The sequence below is a fragment of the Aotus nancymaae genome, unplaced genomic scaffold (assembly GCF_030222135.1).
Source record: "Aotus nancymaae isolate 86718 unplaced genomic scaffold, 86718_ANA_hifiasm-v0.15.2.pri h1tg000046l, whole genome shotgun sequence".
In the NCBI taxonomy this organism is placed as follows: Eukaryota; Metazoa; Chordata; class Mammalia; order Primates; family Aotidae; genus Aotus; species Aotus nancymaae.
In genome coordinates, this window is record NW_026988460.1 from 28,946,874 (window position 1) to 28,970,810 (window position 23,937).

The 23,937-nt window shown below is 58.9% G+C and overlaps 1 protein-coding gene across 1 annotated transcript in view; it reads right to left on the bottom strand.

Annotated features, from left to right (window-relative positions):
- Positions 1 to 981: 981 nt before the first annotated feature.
- PLXNA1 (plexin A1) overlaps positions 982 to 23,937 on the bottom strand; it is a 47,031-nt gene continuing 24,075 nt past the window's right edge. The window contains exons 10-31 of the mRNA XM_012475801.3: positions 23,336 to 23,432; positions 23,077 to 23,270; positions 22,824 to 22,975; positions 22,627 to 22,747; positions 22,134 to 22,270; positions 20,791 to 20,958; positions 20,440 to 20,533; positions 19,836 to 20,075; positions 19,618 to 19,761; positions 18,994 to 19,228; positions 17,187 to 17,329; positions 15,197 to 15,453; positions 14,739 to 14,805; positions 8,547 to 8,693; positions 8,287 to 8,446; positions 7,554 to 7,657; positions 7,111 to 7,207; positions 6,568 to 6,758; positions 6,217 to 6,386; positions 4,029 to 4,241; positions 3,789 to 3,939; positions 982 to 2,632 (exon numbers count right to left, since the gene is read on the bottom strand). Coding sequence (XP_012331224.2) covers positions 2,537 to 2,632; positions 3,789 to 3,939; positions 4,029 to 4,241; positions 6,217 to 6,386; positions 6,568 to 6,758; positions 7,111 to 7,207; positions 7,554 to 7,657; positions 8,287 to 8,446; positions 8,547 to 8,693; positions 14,739 to 14,805; positions 15,197 to 15,453; positions 17,187 to 17,329; positions 18,994 to 19,228; positions 19,618 to 19,761; positions 19,836 to 20,075; positions 20,440 to 20,533; positions 20,791 to 20,958; positions 22,134 to 22,270; positions 22,627 to 22,747; positions 22,824 to 22,975; positions 23,077 to 23,270; positions 23,336 to 23,432 — 3,378 coding nt within the window. The 3' untranslated portion in view covers positions 982 to 2,536. The remainder of the gene's footprint in view (positions 2,633 to 3,788; positions 3,940 to 4,028; positions 4,242 to 6,216; positions 6,387 to 6,567; positions 6,759 to 7,110; positions 7,208 to 7,553; positions 7,658 to 8,286; positions 8,447 to 8,546; positions 8,694 to 14,738; positions 14,806 to 15,196; positions 15,454 to 17,186; positions 17,330 to 18,993; positions 19,229 to 19,617; positions 19,762 to 19,835; positions 20,076 to 20,439; positions 20,534 to 20,790; positions 20,959 to 22,133; positions 22,271 to 22,626; positions 22,748 to 22,823; positions 22,976 to 23,076; positions 23,271 to 23,335; positions 23,433 to 23,937) is intronic.

Sequence of the window (23,937 nt, forward strand, 5' to 3'; positions counted from 1 at the left end):
GAGGGAGGTATGGAGTAGCTCAGAGACTGCTGTCCCAGTAGACAGCACGGGTAGTGTCGGCTTGATCCTTGCGCATGTAAACAGATACTGCTAAAGTGCTTGCGCCTACACACGGCCATATGCTCTGCGGTGGCCACACCCCAGCCACATGCCCCGTGGGAACCACTTCACACGGGGCCTGTGGGTGCACTCCCTTTATCACCACTGCTGTCCCCACCACCCACCCATGATACTCACATGGACAAGGGCAGCCTGGCAGGGCCCAGCAGGGCGCAAGGCCTAAGGAGGGTGAGGGTTGGAAGTGGATTCTGAAGGTGATGCAGGAGCCCCTACCTGACCCATGAGGAACTGGAAGAACCAGGGGCTTCAACCTGAAGCCAGCATCCAGGGAAGACTTTGGGGGAAACTGAGGCTCCCACCCCACCATGGCCAGGAAGCATCGGAAGGGAGGTGGAGGCGCACCCAGGGATGGGAATCCCAGCCAACGCTAGGGACTACTGAAAAAACAGCCCAGCCACTATATGGACTGGCCTCGGCTCTGGCCCCCAAGTCTGCCCAGAGAGTGAGCCCACCCCCTCAGTGGGCTGGGGGTGGGAGCTGACCCAGACCTGAGCTGGGTGTGACAGCAGCAGGAGGCCCCAGCCCTGGCACAGTGCCCATGGAGCCAAGGAGCTCCCTGAGTCAGCAGTCACCGATTCCATACTGACCCGTGTTCAGGGGAGGGGCGGGTCTCTGTGGTGGTGTCTGGCTCAAGCTGCTCAGGAGGGGTGGACTGCAAGACTGGCACCCCCTGGGGCCAAGTGCTCTCTTCGGGCCTGGCCAAGGACACGGGACTGGGTCTGGCCACAGTTAGCTGTCCCTTAAAGTCTGTGGGATCTTCAGTACCATCAAAAAAGTGACCTTGTAAAGGGGATGGACGGCTTGTTTGCTTTTACAAGTGACTGATTAATTAAAAAACATAAAAAAGGGTCTAACAACCTCTAGTATTCAACACTTGCAGTTTTAAAAAGATCAACTCAGACTAAACGCTAGCACAATCATGCATGCCCCGCGGGGCCGCGGCACCCGGAGGCTCTCAGGGTCGGCAAGAAGTCCTTTCCGTGTCACGTCAAACCAAAACAGCGGCTCGCAGGTTGAGGGCACAGGCTTCAGGGCTGCTCCGCTCCAGGGAGGCTCTGGCCACTTTCTCCACAACCATTTGGCATTGTTTTCCCACTGCCTTCATTTTCTTGTTCTAAATTGTCTTTAAAATTCCTCTTCAGTTAACTGTACAGTACCCCACTGGGGCTGGAGCCTGAGGCTAGAGCCACATATATATATGTGCATATATATACATGTACAGCTTTCTTTTAAGAATGCATTCTCTCTTGCTGAGGGCAAGGGTGGACACCACTGGCCTCCAGTCCTTCTGGTCACTGCCCGTCACTCATGGCCCAGACAGATCCAGGCCACTGTGGGCTGGAGGGGCTGTGCCACAGAACTCAAGGTCCAAGCAGAGTGCAGCAGAATTTTTTTCCCCTAAAAACAAAACAGTCCCCAGATGTCCCACTGCACTGGAAGGGCCAGGACACTGCTGAGATGCCACACTGGAAGCCGCTGGGGCAGGGAGAGGAGGGAGAGGAGTGCTCAGGGGCTGCCCTCAGGGGCTCCACAGTGGGGAGCTCGGCCTTACCCTTGAAGGCAGCTGCCAGGGCAGCCCGTGTAGGACTCGAAGGGGAATAAATAATGGGAACATGCTCTCTGTGACCCAGGGTCCCTGGCCCAATGGCTCCCAGAGGCACAGCCCTGAGGACAGAGAGGGGCCGCCCGGTCCATCTGGGAGCCACCCAGGAGTCTGAGCAGCCCAGCTCGCAGCCCCTCCATAGGAGGGAGCAGGGCCTCTCTGGGGCGAGGTGGATGTGGCACTCCGGCCTCTGCCGCGCAGAGCACGCGGTGAATCTGAGGATGGCAGCGGTACAGCGGGCGTGGGTGCTGGATGGGGGAGGTGGGTGGCAATGGGCCCAGACCAACGTGAGCTCCTGTGCCCAGCCATGGGCTTTCGCCTCTTTCTCCAGCTGCCAACCGGGCCCCTGGACCCTCAGACTCTGTCAGCTGGGGGCAGCTTGGGAAGCTAGGAATGCTGACACCCCCAGCCTCTTGTCCCGGTCTCAAGGGGACAGCCCAAGCTGGCTACCCCTCCCCCTTGGAGGGTCCTGGCCTCACCCCTCAGCCCCTCAGAGGTCAGCCCTTCTCTCATGAAGGCCACCAGGTAATTCTTGCCAGGCAATGAAGGTCCTTGGCCGGCCTGGGCACCCAGTGCTGCCCCGGCCCCTGAGCAAGCAGCTGTGTGCACAGCTGTGGCATGGCAGGTACCATCACCTCCACACAGGAAGAGCCGGGACCCGGCCGGGCGAGACGGGGGAGGGAGGGCCGGGCAGTCGCTGCACTGCGGCGGCCTGAGTGCCACCAGACATTGCACACGCATGCAGCGAGGGCTGCCCTGGTCCCTGCTCGGCCACCCTCGTGCTGCGTCCTGCTGGACGGTCACAGCCAGGGTTCAGCTGCTCAGGGCCATCGTGTCTACCACCTGCTCCAGCTTGCTCCGCAGCCGCTGCCGCCGTGCCTGCTCATCCTTCTCCAAGGCCGCCAAGATCTGCAGGGCCAGGAGAGCTGTCAGCACGCCGGGCCACCGGCCTCCACAAGCTCAGCAGGCCCAGGGTGGATGCCTCTGGAGCAGGTGCCAGAGGTTCAACCCCATCTATTCCTGGCCAAGGGACCTCGGTTGTGAGTCTGGACCCCTCAGAACCCCATCATGGAGGATGAGCCCCACCCCATCATCATTCCTACCCTTGCCCCCTAAAACAGCAGGCTCTGATGCCTTGGCTGCTTGGCCACACTGCTGACATGTCTCCACCCAGTTCTGACACCCCTGGGGTTTCTGTGCCCCTTTAATACATGGCTATCTGTCGTGGGTGCAGATGAGTCTCCCCAGGGAGATGTGGTTCTGCATTTGGGATGTGCCTGTGCTCCCGTGGCTGCCTCTGCCTCCCAGCAAGGAAAACCTGGAGCCTCCCAGAGAGCCTCAGCATCCCTAGCCCTGGTGAGCCCCAGGACCCCAGGCTTTTGTTCCCACCCCCACCCTAATACATGCAGTCTCTGGCTGCTCCTCTGACTCCTATCTGCTGCCTGCGGCACCCTGGGAAAGGCTCCTTGCCTCTGCTGCACCTGCCCCAGCTTCCCCAGGGTGGCTCTGGTTCAGTCCCGTGGCCTCCTCGGCCCTAGGGCCTTGGCACAGGCCAAGCCTGTCCTGCCCTCTGGTCCGTGCTCCTGTCTGGTGCAGGCCAGGAGCCAGTCCTTCTTCCTGGATGCCTCCTGGAGCCTGTCCCCAGTTCCACGTTCGTGGATGACAAGGGCTCACTCCAAGTTAGCAGAAAAGATACTGAAAGGGAAGCTCTGCCCAGAGCCTATGCCCAGCCCTGGATATGCCAGCTCAGCCTGGAGAACCCTGAAATGAGCCCCTCAGGGAAGTTGCTCACCACCCCCACCCTCCGCCTCAGGAAGAAGCTGCCATCCCATCTTCCTTATCCCCGACCCCACATGGCTGCATGCAGTGACTCCACCATAGCCCTCTCTGCTCAGCCTAGCAGGCTTCCTCTTGGCCCCAAGGAACCAGGTGGTCAGCAGGTACAGAGGAGCGAAGGTGCCCCATGGCAGCCCAGAGATTCAGAGAGGAGCTGGCAGGGTAGGGCAGAGCAGGTGGCTCTGGCAGGGCCCTCCCAGCCCAGCCTGCAGGCTCCCACGGTGCTCACCTCATCCTTGTACTTGGTGATATAGGAGTAGATCTCATGCAAGGCGCTCATGCTGTTGAACTGGCTCAGGTGCAGGCGGGACTGCTCTGCCAGGTATGCGCTCATGTCCTGGTCACTGATGGCTGGCATCTTGGCGATGTCCGCATAGTACCTGTGGCCAGGTAGTGGCCAGGTGGGCATAAGAGCAGGGTCTACGCTGCCCCCCAAGTCCCTGCCCCGACCCCTGCCACCTCCACCCACCTCTCCACCCAGCTCTTGTAGTTGGGGATGTCCTTGGCATAGAGCAGCTTGTTAGAGGGCGAGTCCTTGCCCAGCTTGTGCTCAGAAGTGGAGCAGGAGTCCATGAAGGTCTGGGCCACCACCGACAAACAGGCATCCGTGATGCTGTTCTTGTGAATGTCGAACACAAACTGCGGGTTCTTGATCACATTCACCCAGAAGCGCAGGGGCAGGCTGCAGGTGACAGGCCAGGCACCACTCAGATGGGCCTCCACCCTCCACTCCCTCCTGAGCAAACTTGTGGCCTTCCTGGCTCGGAATCCAAAGTGGGCGTGGCTTTCCATGCAGACTGGGAAATAAGGCCCAGAGGTGCAGAGCCCATGGGTAAGTGTGGACTGTCCCCTGCCACTTGGCCAGGGCTGTGCTGCCCCTACCACCTGCATCTCATGCAGGGCATCACGTGACAGGTGTGCTCTAACGCACTTGGTTACGTGAAGGCAAGATGTGACCAGGCCCTCGGGGGCCCACTCCACAAAGCCACCACCCTCCTAGGCCTGTGTGCTGGCTTGCACCCTTGGCTCCTGTGCTGAGATCTGCAGCTCAGGGGACCCATCCCTGCAGAGACCAGCCCTCTGTGCCCCAAATAACACCTCAGGGACTGCCATCAGCTGGGTTGCCTGGTAGCACTGGCCACATGTGGCTGCTTAACTTAAATGAAGTTAAGAACCCAGACCCTCAGCCACACCAGTGCTATTTCAAACACTCAGGAGCCACCACCCTGGACAGCACAGGTCTAGAATGTTCCACTGTGGCAGAGTGTTCTCCCAGACCATGCTGACCTGGAGACACTGCTTCCCTGGAGACTCCCCTCTCACGCTGTGCCCAACCAGCATGGCCCAGGAGAGGGGCTTCATGACACTTCATCCCAATCCAAGACTCTGTGAGCAGCAGGCGGAGCTGGGACAGGGTAGATGGCTGCATCCCAGGTTTGGGAAGCAACACATGGGCCGGACAAGACCAGGCTAGGGGTGGCTGCTGGCCCGGGAGCTGCTCACTACCTCTGGGCGGAGGTGGCAGGGACAGTCCAGGTGAGAGGGAGCTAAGACAGTGGAGGGTATGCACACTGAGCGTGCACAGAACTGGCGGGAGACCCCGGCAGGATGCAGGGTAAGGAGGGGCACTTCCTAGTGAAACAGGGTCCAGCCACACAGGCGAAGGTGTCCACCTGACCCCAAGTGTTGGGGAGCAGTCCCACCCCAGAACTTCTGGGACATGCAGGTGGGGAGCCTGGTGTACAAAGAGGGACTCCCTTGTGGCAGGCAGGGGTGGGGCTGTCTGCTGGGGTGGGGGCCACATACACAGTAGGGACCCACTCCAGGGGGTAGGGTGTGCCAACTGGGGCAGCAAGCCACAGACCAGAGCCTGGGGACCCTGAGTAAGGATCGAAGCCAAGGGCTGGCCTGCCTGCAGGGCAAAGAGGAAGCCAACACTGCCAGTCCGGGACCAGTGAAGCAGCAGGTCACTGTCCCAGAGGGAGACCAGGCCAGAGGAAAGCAAGGGACTGGCCGGCCAGGGAGTCAGACACTCTGGAAAGAGGCCACCTGGAGGCCGGGGTGCCTCTTCATAACCAAACCCAGCCTCATAAAGCCCCAGCTGACACTGGTGTAGCTGCACACACTACAGTCTAGGCAGGCTCTGCCCCGTGCTCCACCTGCTCCATGAGACCATGTTAAGTGGCTTGGCCTCTGCACCTCAGTGAGCAGGCTCAGGCCTGACCCCACACTGCAGTGGGGAGGCTGTAAGTTCCTTGCACCAGGGAGTACCAGGACATGCAGTCCCTGTTGCCCTCATCACTGCGATGAGCTGGCTCGGGGCTGGGTCCACTGTGCCCTGTTTCTCACACTGCAGCCCACACTCATGTCTGCACAGTTGTGCACACCCAGGGCCACTCATGCCTGCACGAAGTTCCTGCAGCAGTGGGAGGGGCTCGGAGGCAGGAGCAGAGGGCGAGCTGTGGGTCAAGGGGTGCAGGCAAATAGGGAAGGCCAGTTAGCACAGGGCTGGCCTGCCACGCCCTGCTGGGTTGTGTCCCCACGCCAGGAAGCTCCAAGTGCGGGCTGCGGTCAGAACAGGGTGAGGACCCTGGGAGCATATCTGGCCTGGCCCAGTGGATGCCCCTCTGCCCCCCGGCCCACCTGCCCTGAGTTACCAGTTGCTCTTCCAGGTGTGGCGCACGTCGGCGTCGTGAATCTGGTGCTTGTCGGCCTGCTCATCCAGGAAGTCGAACATATACTTGATGGCCAGCGGCAGGGCCGAGCCCCGGTGTGCTGTGCTGAAGATGGTCTCAAACAGGTCATCCACAAACTTCTGCAGCGTGCCCTGCAGGAGGCAGGCAGGGACACCGAGCTCCAGGGCTCTGCCTGGCTGTCTGCACCTCCTGAGTGACTGGGCAAGTGATCGCGGGAGCAGCGTGGGGGCGAAGGCCTTGCTCCAAGTTTGGTGCTTTCTCTGAGACTGGCCAGCCCAGTGTCCCCTGCCCCCACTTGCCCGCCAGGCCCACCTTGGTGGCCAGCAGCCTCGTCAGGTAGATCTCTGAGACCATCTTGCTGCCGCGGTCGCCCTCACGCTGGTCCAGGTGGTCATGGTTCTTCACCAGGTGCCATAGCTTGGTGCCGCTCTCCAGGTCGGGCGTGATCATGGGCGTGCGTGAGCGCAGGCTGTCCGGGCTGCTGGCTGTGCGCAGCATGCTCTCTGCAGCACCGGGCTGTCAGCGCCCACCCTGGCTGGCACCCCCCTGCCTAAGCCTCAGTTTCCCCAGTTCCCTTGTCCTCAGTTTCTGAAAGCTGGGGATGGCACCCCCACCCACATGGGATTTTGGGGACACCTGATGACACCACAGAGGTGGCATAATTGTGTACAGACACACAGTCAGGTGAGGCGCAGCCTCCCGTGTTGGAAGGCAAGGCCAAGAGTGCGAGTGACAGGCCTTGACACCGGCCCCTGGGTCCTCCTGTCTAGCTGCTGCAGTGTGGGAGCCTGGGGGACATCCTGCCCAGGCCAGGGACTCACGTACTGCCCTCCTGCCCACTGCCTGGACCCTCACCGTATCTGCTGAGGGACTTGGTGAAGGTGGAGGAGTTGGAGATGTTGTAGGCAGATGTCTGCTTGGGCACCAGTGCCACCGAGGACCCATCTGTCACCTGTGGGCAGAGGCCCAGGGAACTTGTGACCCACCAGGGCACCCCTGCACCACCACGCTCCCCGCTCCCCGGCTGGAGACCCAAGTGACACCCTGGTGCTGTGCCTGGAGGCAGGCAGCCACCTCACTCAGTCTGTCTCTCTATCAGGACAACCCAGGGCTACCAAGCAATCCCACAAGCCCAGCTCAGGGCCTGGGATGGTCCACACACGCATGTGACCCCCTCCCCTCCTCTCCCTGAAAGATCCAGCTGCTGTCCAGCCCACATGCTGCAAACACTGGCACCTGCACTGTGGGAACCCCAAGGGGAGCAAGGCCGGTGCTGGGGTCAGAGGGCCGGGAGCCACCTGGTAGTGAGCCAGTGTGTTCAGCCTCTTCCAATCATTGTCAATCTTGGTGGTGACATCCTCATCCTGCAGGATAATGCGCGCCATGCGGCCCTGGCGCCACTCTGCGGGGAGGAGGGTGCTGGAGGGTGGGGCCGTTGGGGCCCTCCTTCCCTCTTCCATCACATCAGTGTAGTGGGACGGGGGCCACCTGCAGCTCTCAGCACCAGCACAGAGGAGGGGCACATCTCCACACCTGCTACAGCCCCCCACAACCTGCCACAGCCCCCCCAACCTGTCACAGCAGCCCCACCCTAGGGGGGGTCTGCCCTGACTTCCCCAAGCCTTAGGTCCCCAACTCCTCAGCCTGGCACTGGGGTTTCTGTGAGGCCCCAGCCTCTCCAGTCACATCTGCTGCAGGACCCCGGGCTCTACCCTAAAACTGTCCCATCCCTTCTGGCCCTCAGTGGCTCTTCCTTCCCCTCTCATAAGCACCCCCCATTAGGCTCCAAGAGCCTACTGCCTCCCAGAGTGTACTGGAACCCACCATCTCCCAGAGTCTCTGCCCAGGGCAGGGCAGCCACCCTCTATAACCTGCCAGGGACTAGACAGCCCACTCGGCATTCCACTCCCCTCCAGACCAGCCTGATGCAGAAGCCCGGCCGGGACTTCTCCGCCAAGCTCAGTATTGGGTCATGGCCCTGCCCCTCTGCTCCAGCACACACCCCAGGCGGTTGCGACCCCACCCACTCACCCAGGTCCATGTCCGCGGCCTTGGGCCGCTGGGAGTAGGGCACGCCCTTGTAGGCGGCGTCCAGCAGCTTCTCCTTGGCCTGGGTGACCGTGTCACAGTCCAATCCCTTCACTGGCACCTCAGGCGCATTCTCGTTCTCAGGATTCACACAGTTCAGGGTCTGCGGGCAGTGCGGGGCAATACAGCACTGTCAGTCCAACAGCTGAGGGGTGGGGGTGGGGGGCACCAGGGCACCCAGGACAGAGGGTGGCCACACTCACCAGCGTCTTATAGTCAATCTGCTGCCGGATGAGCTTGTCCTCACTCAGGGAGTAGCGTGCCTCACCCGTGATGGCATCGATGGGGCCCTTCTCCATCTGCTGCTTGATGGCGCAGTACAGCATAAACAGTGGCTCCCCGGCACACTCCTGCGGGGTTGGCAGCATGAGGCTGCAGCTGGGACCCCCAAGACTCCTGCCCATCCACCCCTCTGCCCATCCAGTGCCAGCCACAGTGTTCCCAGCAAGGAGAAATGAGCAGCGCTTCCCAACTCTTTAGGAGGAAAGTATAGCCTTGGTCCCAAAGCCCAGTGGAAACTGCAAGAAAATCAGGAAACAAAACATACCTGCCACCCTGCGAATACCATGTGAAAACCCTAAATTACCCAGGAGGCGCCAGAGCATGTCAGGGAACACAGCATGGCATGCAGGGCCCACATCAAGGAGGGCCGAGGCTCTCCTTGTGTTTCACCAAGAAGTCTCCCCTGGTTTCAGCAGGATCCCGACCAGCCCCAGGCTCCCAGGGGCCTGTTCCCCAGCTAGAGGTGCTCAGGACAAAGCTTCCCATGGCCTGCCACCTGTGGCGCAAGTGCACCCCACACTACGCAACTGCAGGTGTGACATGTGACTGTGATCTGGCCTCTGTGATCTGCTGGCTGGGTGGGGGACCACCCGGCTGGGCCCACACATTACTTCAGGACATATCTATGGTGCATTATGGATGCTGACATACCTACCTGGGGAGGCTTGCCCACCCAGGGAAGTTCACCAGCACCCAGGCACAAGGCACAGGGCCAGAAGCAAAGCCCTGGGCTCTCGGGGGGCATCCACTCTATCTCTGCACAGCCCCCGGCCCTCAGCGGGCATCTGTTCTGCCTCTGCATGGCCCCAGGCCCTCGGGGGGGCACCTGATCCCTCTGCCCCTCACTCTCTGGTTCCCCATGCTGTAGTCACAAAAGCCGCCTCCTGTCCCACCTCAGGACCTTTGCAACTCCTGCCTCTACAACCAGAAATTTCTCCCGGGTCTTCAAGGGCCCTTCTGGACACAACCCAATCTGCCCTTTTCAGAAAGGCTCCCAGGGAGCCCAGAGCATGTACTCCCCACCGCTACCCTGCCATGTCTCCGCCACCATCTGCCATTCTCTGAAGGATCCTGTGTACCCTTGCCAACCCCTCTGGAGTGGGAGCTGCTGGGCCTGCTTGCTATACCCTACTGCCAGCACTGGCTGAGCCTGGGCATGGGGCACCACAGACACTTGCTGGACGAATTGAGTGAATGGAGAGTTGTCCCTGGGAAAGGTTCATGTCTGGGCTTGCTGAGTCGGCCACGCAGGCGAGGGACACCTAGAGCCTGGGCACAGGGTCTGCTGCAGGCCCTGGCTGCCCAAGGGCCTTCAGGTGTGTGTGCACCCCCATGGAGGGGCAGGCTCAGCAGCCCTGCCTCCTACCCAGTCCTGGCAAACGGCAGCTCTGCTCCTGTAACCAGAGGCTCCAGGCACCTCATTAGCATCTGCGGTAATTAGAAAGACAGCTGCTAAGACCATCCAGATCTTCCAACAACATGCTTGTCTTTGAAATTATGTTTCATTTGCAAACTTGGCTTCATTAAGTTAGCCACGAAGAAGAAGGACAAGGGGTGCAGATCCGGATGGACAGCCGTTAATGTGACAGGATGACAAGAGCCTTTGGGGGTTTCCCAAAGTCAGACACCTGCCTGAGAGTTCCCAGGCTTGGCCTCAGAGAGTAAAAGGAGCACAGCTAGTCTCTGAAGGTCAGGGGAGTGCAGCTATTGGTCCAAGTTCACACAGCAAGTAACTGGAGAAGCCAAGATCTAAACTCAGATCCATCTGACCTCAAAGCACCTGCCCCGTAAAAGCCAGGTGTCCCCAGAGAAGGCTCAGGCTGGACCAGGCATTCATACTCAACCAGGCAGCAGGCCCCACCCTGCCCCACTCCTCCCATTTCTTCAGCAAGGTCAGCCTGGAGGCTGCAAAGGAGGTTCCAAGAGCTCAGAGGCCAGGGAAAAGGAACGCCCAGTCCTTTTCTTGTCGCAGCCACAGTCTCTTGTGCAGTGACGGGGGAAAAAAAGACCTCAGACTCCTCTCAGCCCAAATTACGAATGTGCAGAAACTGCCCAACAAAAAGTGCCACTTTTCTAATAGAAGGATAATGCAGGCAGTTGAATAAATGACATTACGACAAGCACTTCTCCATGGTGGGCATGGGGAGGTGGGAGGATCAAACCAGATCCCTACCCCACACCACACATAAATAAAAAATCATTTCTAGGCGACACATGAGCTTGAAAAGATGGGAAGTGTATATGTTAAAAGGTTCCTATAATCTAAAAGAAATGACCCTAGAAAAACAAGCAAAGGGTAAAAACAGACGTTTACAAACTTGGCTTCAAAGAAAAAATAAAAGCAGCCAATCAAACATATACAAAGATGCCCGAGGTGTTAAAGAAACGCCAACTAAGGCAACAACCCTACCAGTCTGTACTTTTCAAATGAGCAGAGGTGAAAAAGATCAATAAGACAAGTGCTATCCCAGGCCTGGGTAAGATTCTCAGATGATGAACTGGTAATCAGCAACCTTTTTTGCAGGATAACACAGCAGCATATATTACAATTAAACATGAGCATGCCTGATCACCTGCACTCACTCTTCTGGAAACGCACTTAAACATGACCATGCAAGAAAGACAACTGCATCCAAATCCAAGCTATGCAGCACCAGCCATCAGCAGTGCCACAGTTAAACAAATGATGGAACAGGCACGCCATGGAACACTATGCAGCTGATAAAAAGATAAGGCAAACTTCTGTGTGATCACCTGCAAAGGTGGGCCTAACACTATGTTCAAGGTGAGGGCAGAGAGGGAACGAGGGACAGTGAAAATGTGTGGTACTAAAAAAATTTAAAACTCTCTCATGAGAAAAAAGGTTTGATACTAACATTCATCTTAATATTAAAAAGCATAGTTTATTCATAATTGCTTCAGTTCAGACCCCAGCCTGGGAGGACAGGCACCAAAACTCTGGTAGTCATTACCATCAGAACTGCAGAGGGGCAGGGAACTCACCCCTCCATTCTCCCTTCCAGGTTGTTTACGTGTGCTAAAATGGCATGGGTTACTTTTCTAGTTAAAGTTTTTGTTTCTAAAGACAGCAAGGAATAAAAAGGATTTGAGTTGTTTAAAAGAGTTTGTGTTCTCAAAGTTCATCCATGTTGCAGCATGTTGGAATTTCCTTCCTTTTCAAGGCAGAATACTATCCCCCTGTATGCAGAGACCACATTTTGCTTATTAATTCATTTGTCGATGGACACCTGGATTGCTTCCCCTTTAAGTTGATGCAATAAGCCAGTTACGAAAGGACAAACGATGCATGATTCCACTCATATGAGGTCCCTAGAGCTGTCAGATTCAGAGAGACTGAATAGTGGTTCCAGGGGCTGGGGAGGATGGAACAGGGAGTGGGTGTTGAATGGGGACAGAATTTCAGTTTTACAAGACGAAGAGTCATGGAGCAGGTGGCCATGGCTGACACCGCTGTGAATTTACTACCACTAAACTGTGCACTTAAAAATGGTTAAAGATGGTAAATTTTATGTTGTGTGTATTTTACCATGATAAATTTTTTAAAGTTTGTGGCACACTAAAAAGAAATGAGCTATCAAGCTATGAAGATAAATAAAGGAAACTTCAAAGCAGATTATGAAGTGAGGGGAGCCAGTCTGAAAGGCTGCAGTAATAGTATACAATTCCACTGAGCGACATCTGGAAAAGGCATAACTATGGAGACAATGAGATCAATGGGTGCCAGGGCTGAGGGGAAGGGAGGGATGACAGGTGAGCTCAGCAGACTTTTAGGGCATCGAAGCTGTGTGACGCTATAATGGTGAATACATGACATCGTACATTCATCCAAACCCACAGCATGCAGAGCAGCAAGAGTGAGCCCACATGGAAACAGGGGCGCTGGGTGGTGAAGATGTGTCTAGATAGGTTCATCGACTGAACCAAATGCACCCCTCTTCTGGGGATGATGACAGTGGGGAGAAGATGCATGTGTAGGGCAGGGGACGCACTGGAAACCTCTGTACCTTCTGCTCAATTTTACTTCAAATCTGAAACTGATCTAAAAAATATTATCTATCTTAAAAAAGACAAAAACAAAAAACCTCAGATATGGTGGCAAAAAAAAAAGTCACTGGCCCGTCATGTGGATGGAAAGAGCCCTGGGACCATCTCGGTCCCATCCAGGGGGTGCCCAGCTCCAGGGTGGATGTCTGTGCCTCTGAACCTCAGGGCATGTCCTGGCATCCAGTACATGAACTCCCTAGCATAGTGAGGGCTCCTCCTAGAACTGGTGGGGACAATGATGACCTAAGGAGATCTAACAGCTCCTGGCCCCTGCCTGCCCCCTGCACTGCTGGGGTCATGGACATGGGCTGTGAAGCCCCGAACACACAGCCCACACCCCCTGTGCCTGTGCCACTCTCACCCAAATGGTCACCCTTGTCTCCTTCTCTGTGTCCCCTTCCTATGGCTCCCTCGGCCAAGGCTGGCCTCACTCTCCCTCCCTCCACTGCCCATACATCCCTCAGCACCTGTCCCAAATGTGCCCAGCCCTCCATAGAGCACCTGGCCCAGCCTGAGGACAACCCCCCTTGGTGCCCCGCTGCCACCCTCTCTGCTTGTGACACCCTGTGGGGCCACACTCTTTGCTGGCTGAGGCTGGCCCCCTATAGCCTGGCATGAAAGAGAATCCACACCCAATGTCAGTGTTTACAGGGGTTTGCTGCCCTGAGCCCTGTCTCTGTAGGTGTGGAGAATCAGGATCAGATGGGAACCCAGGGGAGAGGTGCCCTTTCCACCTCACCCAGGGCACCTGCTGCTTTAGGCTCACAGAGCCCAGCTAATCCAGCGTGCACACACACTATGAGTCTTCATAGAACCATACTTTCTACAGGACATGCACGACTCCGTGTTACCCACTTCCAGTTCTGCCTAAGGATGTTATCATCTACTGGGCACTTGCTAGGTGCCAGGGAATGCTATATACACATACACATCCTACCTCTAGAGACCACCCAGGACGGACAAGCCCCGCCCGCCCCTGCCCATCCCCTCATCTACCTGTGTTCTTCTCCCCAGCGGCCTCTTCTGCCTGGGACTCTCTTCCCTCCATCAGCCTGATCTTCAGACCTCTGCTCAAATCCCACCCTCCCTGCTCAGCCCTGCCCCTTAGCCTGTCTGCTGTATTTCCTGTCCACTGTCTCTCCCTGCAGCGAGGATGCCCGGCCAGGACTCTGCTCTGTGCAGGGATCTGTGCACCTGAGCTCAGCAGCATCTGGCTGTAGGAGGACTGAAAGCTCCATGAGCCAGCAGAGACAGAGATGCCATCCCTGGATTTCATAAGGAGACGAGGAGAATTGAACCCAGGCATTCAGCGCCAGCCCCAACCCTTAACCACTGGGCTACATTGTCAGTCACCCTCACCCACAGAGCAGCGACAGGGACCACTGAAGCCAGGTGGGGAGCATGCACTTCACTACACACACCGGGCTCCTCCCATCTCAGGAGTGGGCTAATCAGGACTTCAGACTTTGCAAGAGAAGCCAGATACCCAAGTTTGTATAACTCCCAAAATCAGAAGTGCAAACAGCAATTCAATTACTTACAGCCCCAATAAAGCCCATCCAGACCCCCGTCTCGCCTGGGCCCCAGCCTGCAGCCTCTGGCCTACTCCCTGTTCCTATTCTGAGGATGACAGCATCCCTCTGCTGGGGAGTGGGAGGGCTTGAATGGACAGCACAGAGGAAGTCCAGTGGGGCCATGACGGATGGTGGACCAGAGTCTTCAGGCCCCTCCTAAGCTGGCCAGGTACTGGACCCTCCTGAGCCCACCCCAGCTGCGGGCACTGAGAGCCTGTATCTGAACTTCCACACCTACATTGGTGAGCTGTGTGAGGGCTGGACAGCCTCAGAAGGAAGGAGGATGAAGGAGGGAGCCAGAAGCCGGGACCTGGCAGCAGCTGTGTGTCCAGGGGCCTTGGCTGGAGCCAGAACTTGACCGAGACCCCACCTGCTGCCATTCTCCAGCACCTCCCACTGATCTCCAGCTCCCTCTGTTTTCCCCTCCCGCTGTTCACTTGCCTATGACACCTGCTTCCTCCAGCCTCTGCTTACCTTGAGGAATTTATACAAGAGAAATGTGAACCAGTTGGTCAGCATCTTCTCTGCCACTGACTCAGTCCTAGGGGACATAGAATATGGGCAGAGTGGCATCATTCCAGCTGTCCAGCAGGTACAGGGCCCCCGCAGGTCTACCCCATAGATCCCAGCCCACCCTGCCCAACTTCCTGCAGCACCGAAGGCCAGGTCTCAAAAGGCACCCACGTGAGTGGGCAGCAGCGCTTTAGGGACTGTCTTGGAGACCCCAGCCCTTCACCCAGAACCCAGGCCTGTGAGTATGGAAACTCAGGCCTGGGTCCTCACTATCAGTACCTGGGGAGGTGGTAGCTGAGCCTCAGAGGCCAGGTGAGTCCCCCCTACCCCAACATCTCTGTGCCTGCGAGACCGGCGGCCTGTCCAAAGCTGGAGGCACAGGACTGCCCCCCTCCACCCCAGTGCCCCCCCAGGCTCACCGGCGCAGCAGTAGCTTGGGGTGGTTCTTGCTCTCCAGGTTCTTCTCAATGAGGTCGGACAGCAGCTGCTTGAGCACGCCGGTGGCATATTCCATCTCACCCTGCAGGGCTGTCATGATGAGTGAGGCCACATTCCCACGGTCGCGCATGGAGAAGCTGCGCTGTGCCTCCAGCGTGCGGATGAAGGTCAGCAGGAAGTGCTTCTTGGTCAGCAGCTGCCCGAACAGTGTCAGTGACTTCTCCACATTGGCCTGCACCTGTGGGAGCACATGGGGCTCGGACCACAGAGAAGGACCCAGCCCCAGCCCCCACAGCTGGCCGATGAGAGCTATCCAGGCCTGGGAGGTGTGGCAGGGCCCTGCCAGAGGACAGGCCTGGAAGGCAAGTGACAAGCTGCCCTGACTCCTCAGCTCCGCGGGCCATTCCCAAGCTCCACCTGTCCTTAGCAAAATGGACTTGACCTGCCACCACTGCCTGCTGCCATCAGGGCAGCCCTGGCCACAGAGCCCCTGTGGCAGCCTGAGAAGCCCACCGCAAGCAGATGTGACAAAGGTGTTACCAGCACAGCTGGGTGTAGAATGAAAGGGGCTGTTCCCACCACCCTCTCCGTGCTTGGGCCCTTTGAACAGCAAACCCCCCTAGCTGGCCTGCAGCAGCTCAAAGGAAGCTCAACTCAATGCCCCCATCCACTGGGTACCAGGAGTGCATGCCTACCATCTCCCTCTGCCTGGACAGTAATAACCAATGCATAGCCAGCCTCTGCATCTCATGGATGAGGACACAAGTTTGGAGAAAGGAAAAGGTTTGATTAAGTCCACACTGGAGGTAGGGAAAAGGAGTGGAGTGCAGGCATGGCTGCCTCCAGGGCCCCTACTCTCTCTCTTGCTCATACTAAGGTTTGTCACGGCAAGATGTTTCCTACTAGGCAGTGCCCAGAGGCCACCAGTGATACCAGGCTCCCAGTCAAGGCCAACAGGTATCAGGCAGACAGGTAACAGCCCAGGCAGAACACAGTCATGGCTGAGAGAGACAATCTGACAGACACAGCAAATGGAGGCACTGAGAGAGAGATACAAGCTGGGGAGACTGTGGAGCCCCTCGTGGCAGCAAGCCCAGGAACAGGATGGCAGCGCTCAGCCACAGGCAGCCCCAGGCCCAAGGCAGGAAGGCCTGCTCAGTTTCAGCTCAAGAGGGACTTTCCACCAACAGAGCCACCCCAGGAGACGTGGGCTCCCCATCATCCAAGGCACATGGTTGAGGGGGCACCCTCTGCTGATGAGTGACAAACTACCTGCCGAGCTCCTGGCTGTGGCTCGCCGGGGACTGGCTCCTGGACTGCCTGCTTCTGGGGGCACTTTGGGGACATGGGGGCCAGCCCTCTTTTCCCTTGCTCATTTGCTGCCAATGTCTACGGGGCAAAGCCTGACTCTCTGAGGCCCTGGTAATATGCCAGCCACACGCTCCCATCCCAAACTGCCATAACAGACTTTGTATGCAGAACCACCCAGAAGACCAGGCCAGGGAAGCCACAGGCAGGGCCCCCAACAGAGGCAGGCCTGAGACCAGGAAGGTGCCAGAAACCTAGGCTGAAAGGTAGTTTACTGGGATGAGGTCTGGCATCCCACACAGGCCCTTGGGGCCAGACCCTCCTCTTGCCCACTGGAGGCACTTCATGGAGCAGAGCCACGATGGCCATGCCTGTGCCCCGGCCCCAGGGCTCAGGGCCCCACCGTGCTGGCCTGGCCTTTGTTCTGCCTCCCAGCACCTGCTCCCCACTTGGCTGAGCCCAGCACCCTGCAGACCTGGACCCTCCCCCAGGTTGCCCCCATACCATCCATCAGCACCCAAGGAGCACCAAAGGCAGAAGACAGCAGCTCCTGGACCCTCCTCCAGGCTGCCCCCATACCATCCATCTGCACCCAAGGAGCACCAAAGGCAGAAGACAGCAGCTGCCTCTGAGTGCGTGTGACACCAGGACCAGCCATCCTACCTCCATCTCCTTGAGCACAGGGTGGTCCTCGATCCCAGGAAAGAGTACCCGCATGGCGTATGTCCGGTAGTCGAGGAAGGGGATGCCTGCACCGTCCAGGTCATTGGTCAGCTCATGGATGTCTGTCTGCAGCTCTGCAAAGGCTATGGCCAGATGTAGCATCAGGGGCAGCATGCCCTGGTGGCCCTTCACTGCCCAGCTCCATGCCCCAACCCTTCCCACTCTTGGGACCCACATCAAATCCTGGCTCTGGCACTCACTGGTTTCATGATCTTAAGAAAACTACTGTGAGTCTCGGTGCCCCAGCTTCCCTAGTCCTAGCACAGGGATAATAACTCTCCCTTGCCAGGTTCCTGCAGGATCAAACAAGACAGGAACAGAGACAGCATCGGCACGAGTGGCAGGCTGGGCCGGGCCTCCTGCATCTCAGACACTGGCAGTTAAGCATAGAGCAGCTATGGAGTTCGGACTCCTTCCACCCACTGTGAGAGGTAGGGGTGAGGTCTCAGGGCTGCAGGCTATCCCCAAGCCCCCAAAACCACTGCACGCACATCTCAGGTCTGGTGCACCCTCAGAGTGGCCCACCCTGCTCAGAGCCAGCTCTGCCTCTGTCAGGAACAAAAGCAGGCAGGGCAGTGAAGCAGGCCCTGACAGAACATTCCAGAGCTGTGAGGTGTCAGCCCTGCGGCAGCCCGAGGATAGAGCTATCTGATCAGGAGCCAGAGGAGTGCCAGGCAGGCTCTGGGGGACATCTGACAGGTTTAACTAAGAGCTGGAGCCTTCGTCTCCTGGGGACCGCTGCCAGGCGTCTGGTTATCTGCACCTGGCTGGCCTGGAGCAGCCACCAACCACCGCGTCCAGCCAGCCTTAGCAGGTGGGAGCACAAGGGGGGCCCAGGCCACCTGCCTCCCACCCGGCCCCAACACACACCTGCCTCTGGTCCCACCAGGACTGCCCAAGAGGTAGGGAGAGCCTCAGCCCACCAGGGGGCCTCTTAAGTTTGTCTGGGACTGAGTGGGCTCCCAGGATGCAGGACTTTGCATTTTAAGACTGGCTGAGTCCTGTACAAACACACACCCCATCCCAGTGCAGTCTCGGTGGAGTTCATGACAACTGCATGCTGGAGCCACATGGCTGAGGTCCTACCCTGCAGCAGGAGTGCTCCTAGTATCTGCCCCTAGAGCCGTGAACATGTGTGAGTTACTATCTGCAAATGCTCAAAATCTCGCCCAGCATGGAACAGATTTCTGTCACTCACACCTGCCCCGGATTAGGAGGATGGTGTGGCCTGACTCTTGCTATAGACATCTCCTCAAGGATGAAGGTCAGCTCAGGCCAAAATCTGCATGTGCCCAGGGACTGCCAAAGCACAAGGGCTCCGCATTGCTGTATGGCAGAAGCACCCCTCTCTGCCACTCTGTGGGCACCACCAACCCACCACAACTCCCAGCACCCAGGGAAGTAGGCACTGTCACCACACCCACTCTACAGATGAGGCACTCTACAGACTGAGGCACAGAAGGGTAAGTAGCCACCCTCAGCCTTACAGCCCAGCTGGGATACAAATGCAGTCTGGTCCTGGGTTCTGTGTCTCAAGCAGCACCCCAAGGAGGTGGTACCTCCTGTAGGGCCAGGTCCTGGTCAGACACCTGCCCACTGCCTTGGGACTAGGCCTGGTACAGCAAGGCTATCAGGAACGTTGTAAACTGAGCTGAAGCGGGGTAAGAAGTTGAGGGTAGGTGTGAGGATGGGCCAGGGTCTGGCTTGAAGGTGGCAGCTGCCCCACTGAGCCCCGGCCCCAACAGACCTTCCTTGCACTCGAGGGCCACACGGGACTCCAGGTTGTCCATCTGGAGCTGCAGCCGCTTGAGCGTGCGGTCGGCGTCTCGTGACTTGCGCTTGTAGGCGATGAGCACAGCCACGATGACCAGCAGCAGAAGACCTCCACCCCCGCCGATGCCCACGATGGCAGGCAGTGTCAGCAGGCTGTCCGAGTACACCTGCAGTGTCCCTGGCGAGAACTCAAAGCCGCCAGCCCGCACCTGCCGGTGGGTGGAGACCACTCAGGAGCCACCCATCTTTTCACAAAGCTCAGGAGCCCCTCCCGATGGGCGAGACCCCCCACCCACCTGTGGGCAAGGTCCCGCCGATGGGCACAGAGTGGTCAGCAGGGCAGGGACACTGGGACCCAGGGCAGGTACCCAGCCAGCCAGGAAAGCGCTGGCATGGCAAGAGCTCAGGGTGGGCAGGCAGTCTGGTGGGCTTAAGGAGGCGGCGGACTGAGGGCTAAGGCAGGCCTGCACTGCAGCTGGGCGCCCTCTGAGCGAGGGGTGAGTCTGGGGCAAGGTCAGAGCTGGGGCTGTCCTAGCAGGGCAGGGTTCATAGGTGGGGCATAGCTCTCCCAGCTCTGCACCCAGGTGGGCAGACGCACCGTGACCTTGTGCTGCCCCGTGAGATTGGGCGCCTCGCACAGCAGCTGCGTCTCTGACACAGTGAGGGTACAGGGTGTGGAGCCAATGAGCACTGTGTAGTTGAGTCGGGAGTTGCCTGGCGCAGGCGGCAAGAGGTTCCGGCCCTGTAGGAGGCGGGGGTGAGCCAGAGCCCAGGATGAGGGGCCTCTTCCCTGGCCTATGGGTGAAGGTGACCCACCTTGAGGATGAGTGGGGAGCTGGGCTTCAGCTCCAGCAGGCCAGTGGGGCTGAGCGGCTCCAGTACGGGGTCGGGGTAGTAGAGGAAGGAGGAGGAGTTAAGCACAAGCAGGGAGCGCACGTTGTCCATGACGAAGCCCAGCTCATCCGGCCGCTCCCCGAGTTCCGGTGGGCTGCGCACAGGGTTGACCACAGACGGGGCACGGCACACCATGGTGGTGTCATTGTACACCAGGCAGCCCTGGAGACACAGGGTGGGGATGCTGGGCAGGACCTCCCCCAGTGGCCCGACAGCTCCCCATGATAGAGCCCCTGGCCTGGGAGCCACCTGTTCCCTGCATGGATGATGCCAGGCACCAGCAGAGCAGGTCCTGGGCCATCCACCCTAAGTGGACCAGGGGCACAAGGCCTAGAAGAGGCCAGCAGACCAGAGCCAGACTTTAAACCCACCGGGCAGGACAGATGCCTCCCCAAGGGCCTCCAGACACAGCCAAGGTTAACACAAGCTGGGGAGAGGCAGGCCCAGGGGGAGGGGCATTCCTAGCAGGAGCCCCAGCCCAAGTGAAGGCCTAGACCAAGGTGGGCAGCTGAGGGTAGGCACTCACGTTCTCCCTCTCAATGCCTCCGTACTTGGCCCGGATTCGGGGTTCACGAACAGTGGCCAGGTTTGTGCCCGTGACTGTTAAGAGGGTCCCACCGCTGGAAGAGGACAGGAGTAGGGGGTCACCAGATGATGCTGGGGCCCAGCGAGCTGGAAACATGGTCCACAGCTCAGTCAGGCAAAACCTGCCTTCCCCAAAGACGGGAAACAGGTAAAAGTTCTCGGCAACGAGTGCTTCCTGGCAGGACAGCACACACATGCAGGAGGGCCACCGCCAAGTGCCTGGTGGAAGAGCTCCCAGCTCGGTGCTGCTCTCAGCAGTTGAGGAAAGGGAAGGGGCATTGCTGGGCCCCACCTGCTGATGCTCCACTCAGGGTCGATCCTCAGGATGGTGGGGTCCTCCGTGTAGTTGTACTTCACTTCGGGGTTGGTGAGCTGGGCACGGTTGATGTTGATGATGATGGGAGCGCTGCCAGGGCTCTGCCCGGGTGGCGTCAGACACCGGATCTCACGGGAGTTCCTCCTGGAGAGGCCCAAGTAGGGCAGTGAGGAGCACACAGGCAGGACCCAGGCATGTGGAATGCAGATGCATTGAGGGACAGGGTGCCATCTGTCACAGGTACTGCCTTGGGTGGCTGTGTACTGTCACCGCCACTTTCCTTCCCAGGGCTGTGTATGTCTGTCCTACCCTCGCTCCAGACCCCTTAGGCCCCCACTGTCACCCAGCTTGGCATTTGGGACCCACTCTGCCACCTCCTCAGGTCTGCTTTCATCACACCCTTCCTGTCGCCCACACCCCCTCCAGGTGACCCTGGCCAGGGCTCCACATCTACCGGGCATCTGCCTCCCTAGAAGCAGTAGGCAGCAGGCCCACCCCACACATGCCAGGCTGGAAGGTGGCCTCACGCTGGCCTCCCTTTGTTCCTGGGGAGGGTCAATGAGACTAAGCCCTGGCCCCAACCTTCCCTGCCTGTCCCAGGGCCACCCTCACTCAACCTGTGGTTCGAGTGCTGGGAGCCCAGCATCCATTCCTACTACCCTGGGCCAGGCAGACACCTTCCCTCTTGGCACCTGTCCCACTGGGAAAAGCTGGTCCTATTCCTGCATTCTGGGGGCTATGAGGAGACTATATGAGCTGGCCTGGGGTGGGGGTCACGGGGACAACCCACTGGGCAGGCAGCTGGGCACGGCCTGCACCTGGGTCTGGACCCTCAGCTCTTCCACCACTGCCAGGAGCGCCACAGCCACCAGGCCCCCTCAGCTGCAGACACCAATGATTAGTCTGATAACGGGTAATTACCACAGGAAAATATTTAAAGGGACGTTCCATTATCATCCCTAATCTAAAATTATCCACTTCAAGCCTCAGGGCTTTTGTTAAGATTTCTGTTTTCCCTCTTAAAATTTTTTTTAGATACTTCTTATTTTGTACCCAAGGGATCTCCCTGACAGGGAAGAACCAGGACAGAGCCAGCCAGGTTGCCCCGCCCCCAGAGGCAGGCCCCGCCCCTGTCACCAGCCAGTCCTCCCACTCTGGAGGTAGTCGTTTCCATGGTAATCTTCTCTGCCTCTGGGTTTCACAATGATCACCCTAGCCAGGCTCTCCATAGCCCCGTTGCCCAGGCAACAAGAGGGGGCATGCAACCATCTGAACCAGGAGGAGGGGCAGCCAGGCCCCACCCCACCTGCACCCCGTACCAGGAGAAGGAGCAGGGCCGGCCGCCGACCGACACAGCCACATCACTGCCTGCGTTCAGGTGGCTTCCCTCGATGCCAATCCAGGTGCCCCCTGACAGAGGCCCTCGGGAGGGGCTCACACGGTAGAAGGTTGGTGTCTGCAGGAAGAGGGAACTTGCTGGAACTCTCAGGGAACTCCCCCTTGGGTCACATGGGGGCAGGCCTCACTTGGCCTGCTTATAGCTCCAGACAGTTCCCCAGACCAGAAGTGCCTGGGAGCTGCACTCCAGACCCAGTACTCCTGGGCTTCTCAGGCACGGCCCAAGGTGGGCCAGGAGCCCTGGAGCTGGCCCAGACACAGGAAGGCAGGAGCAGCACCCAGGCCATGGAAGAGCAGCAGCAGAGCATGGCCGGACAAGGGGCCATGGGGAGGTACAGGAGCACTCAGCTGCCGCTGCCGGACACCCTCTCAGAGCAGCGGGGAATAGGGGGAGAGGGAGGGTCGCAGACTCACTACGAAGGTGAAGCGCTTGGGCGACAGAGCACGGTAGTGCGGTGAGCAGTCCCGAATGCACACCTCCACCAGGGCGTCGTGGGCCCGCACGGAGCTGGCATCCCCGATCTCACAGACGATCCTGTGGACAGGCGGGCCTCAGGGGCTGCAGGAGCCCCACCCTGTCCCACCCCATGCTTGCCCCAGGCTGCACTCACTGCTCGGCACTGATGTACTCGCTTTCTACAGGGCTACACAGCACCTTGCCCACGCGCACGCCCAGACGCACGTCCTCGAACCTCAGGCCCAGGTTCTCCCCCGTGATGGTGAGCCGCGTGCCGCCCTGTCTCGGGCCTGTCTCGGGGGACAGCTGCGGGAGGCAAAGGCTAGGGTGCAGGCATCCTGCAGGGCGTAGGATGTGGGGCAGGGTGGGGCAGGGCGTGGGGTGTGGGGCAAGGCTAGGGGCCCTACCTTGAGGATCTTGGGGTCAGCACAGCGACTGCTGCCATGACGCGCGTGCATCCAGGACGCAGGTGTGTCGGCCGTGCAGTGGTGTCGCAGGGAGCAGCGGCGCTCAGCCACGCACCATCCGCACTCGAAGCGTGGGTCAGCCTTGAGGCAGAGTCCACAGCTCTCCCGCAGGGCCGGGCACTTGTAGAGGTGCGCTGCGGGGAGAGGTGTGGTCAGCTCAGGCCTGCCCGCCACCCACCCTGCCGGGGCGTCCACTCACCCTGGATGTTCTGCGGGTTGTCGATGATGAAGTTGCTGTTCCACACGACTGACAGGTTCACTGGCAGGTCACTGATGTCGTTCCCCTCGTAGGAGTACTGGGGGGTGGTGGCGCGGTCAGGCTCCCAGCGAAGCAGCCTCCAGGCCAGAGCCTGACACCCACCAAGCCACCAGCGTGGCCAGCTCAGGGGGAAGTTTCTGCAGCCACGAAAGCTCCCTCTTCACCCTTACCCTACACAGGGCTTCCTTCCTGCCTCCAGAGCCCCCTCTCTCCAGCCTAGCAACCATATGAGGTGCCCTTCCAGGGGAACTTCTATGCTTTCCATGGTCACCTCCATGGCACCCCCTTGGAGACCACCTCCAACCACAGGCAGGCTGTGACCACTCCCTGCAGCCAGCCAGGCTGGAAACCAGGACTCCAAGCTGGCCTTAGAACATGCATCAGCATGCTCTGTGAACCTCAGCATCTTTGCTGAATGGGCCAGGACTGCCCTACCTTGAGGTGGGAGATCTGTGTCCCCAGACTGGGGCAGAGAAAGGCAGGATCACTGTCAGGTGCAGCCCTGCCCCTCCGTCCCCTCCCCAACAAAGTGGGGTTGGGCC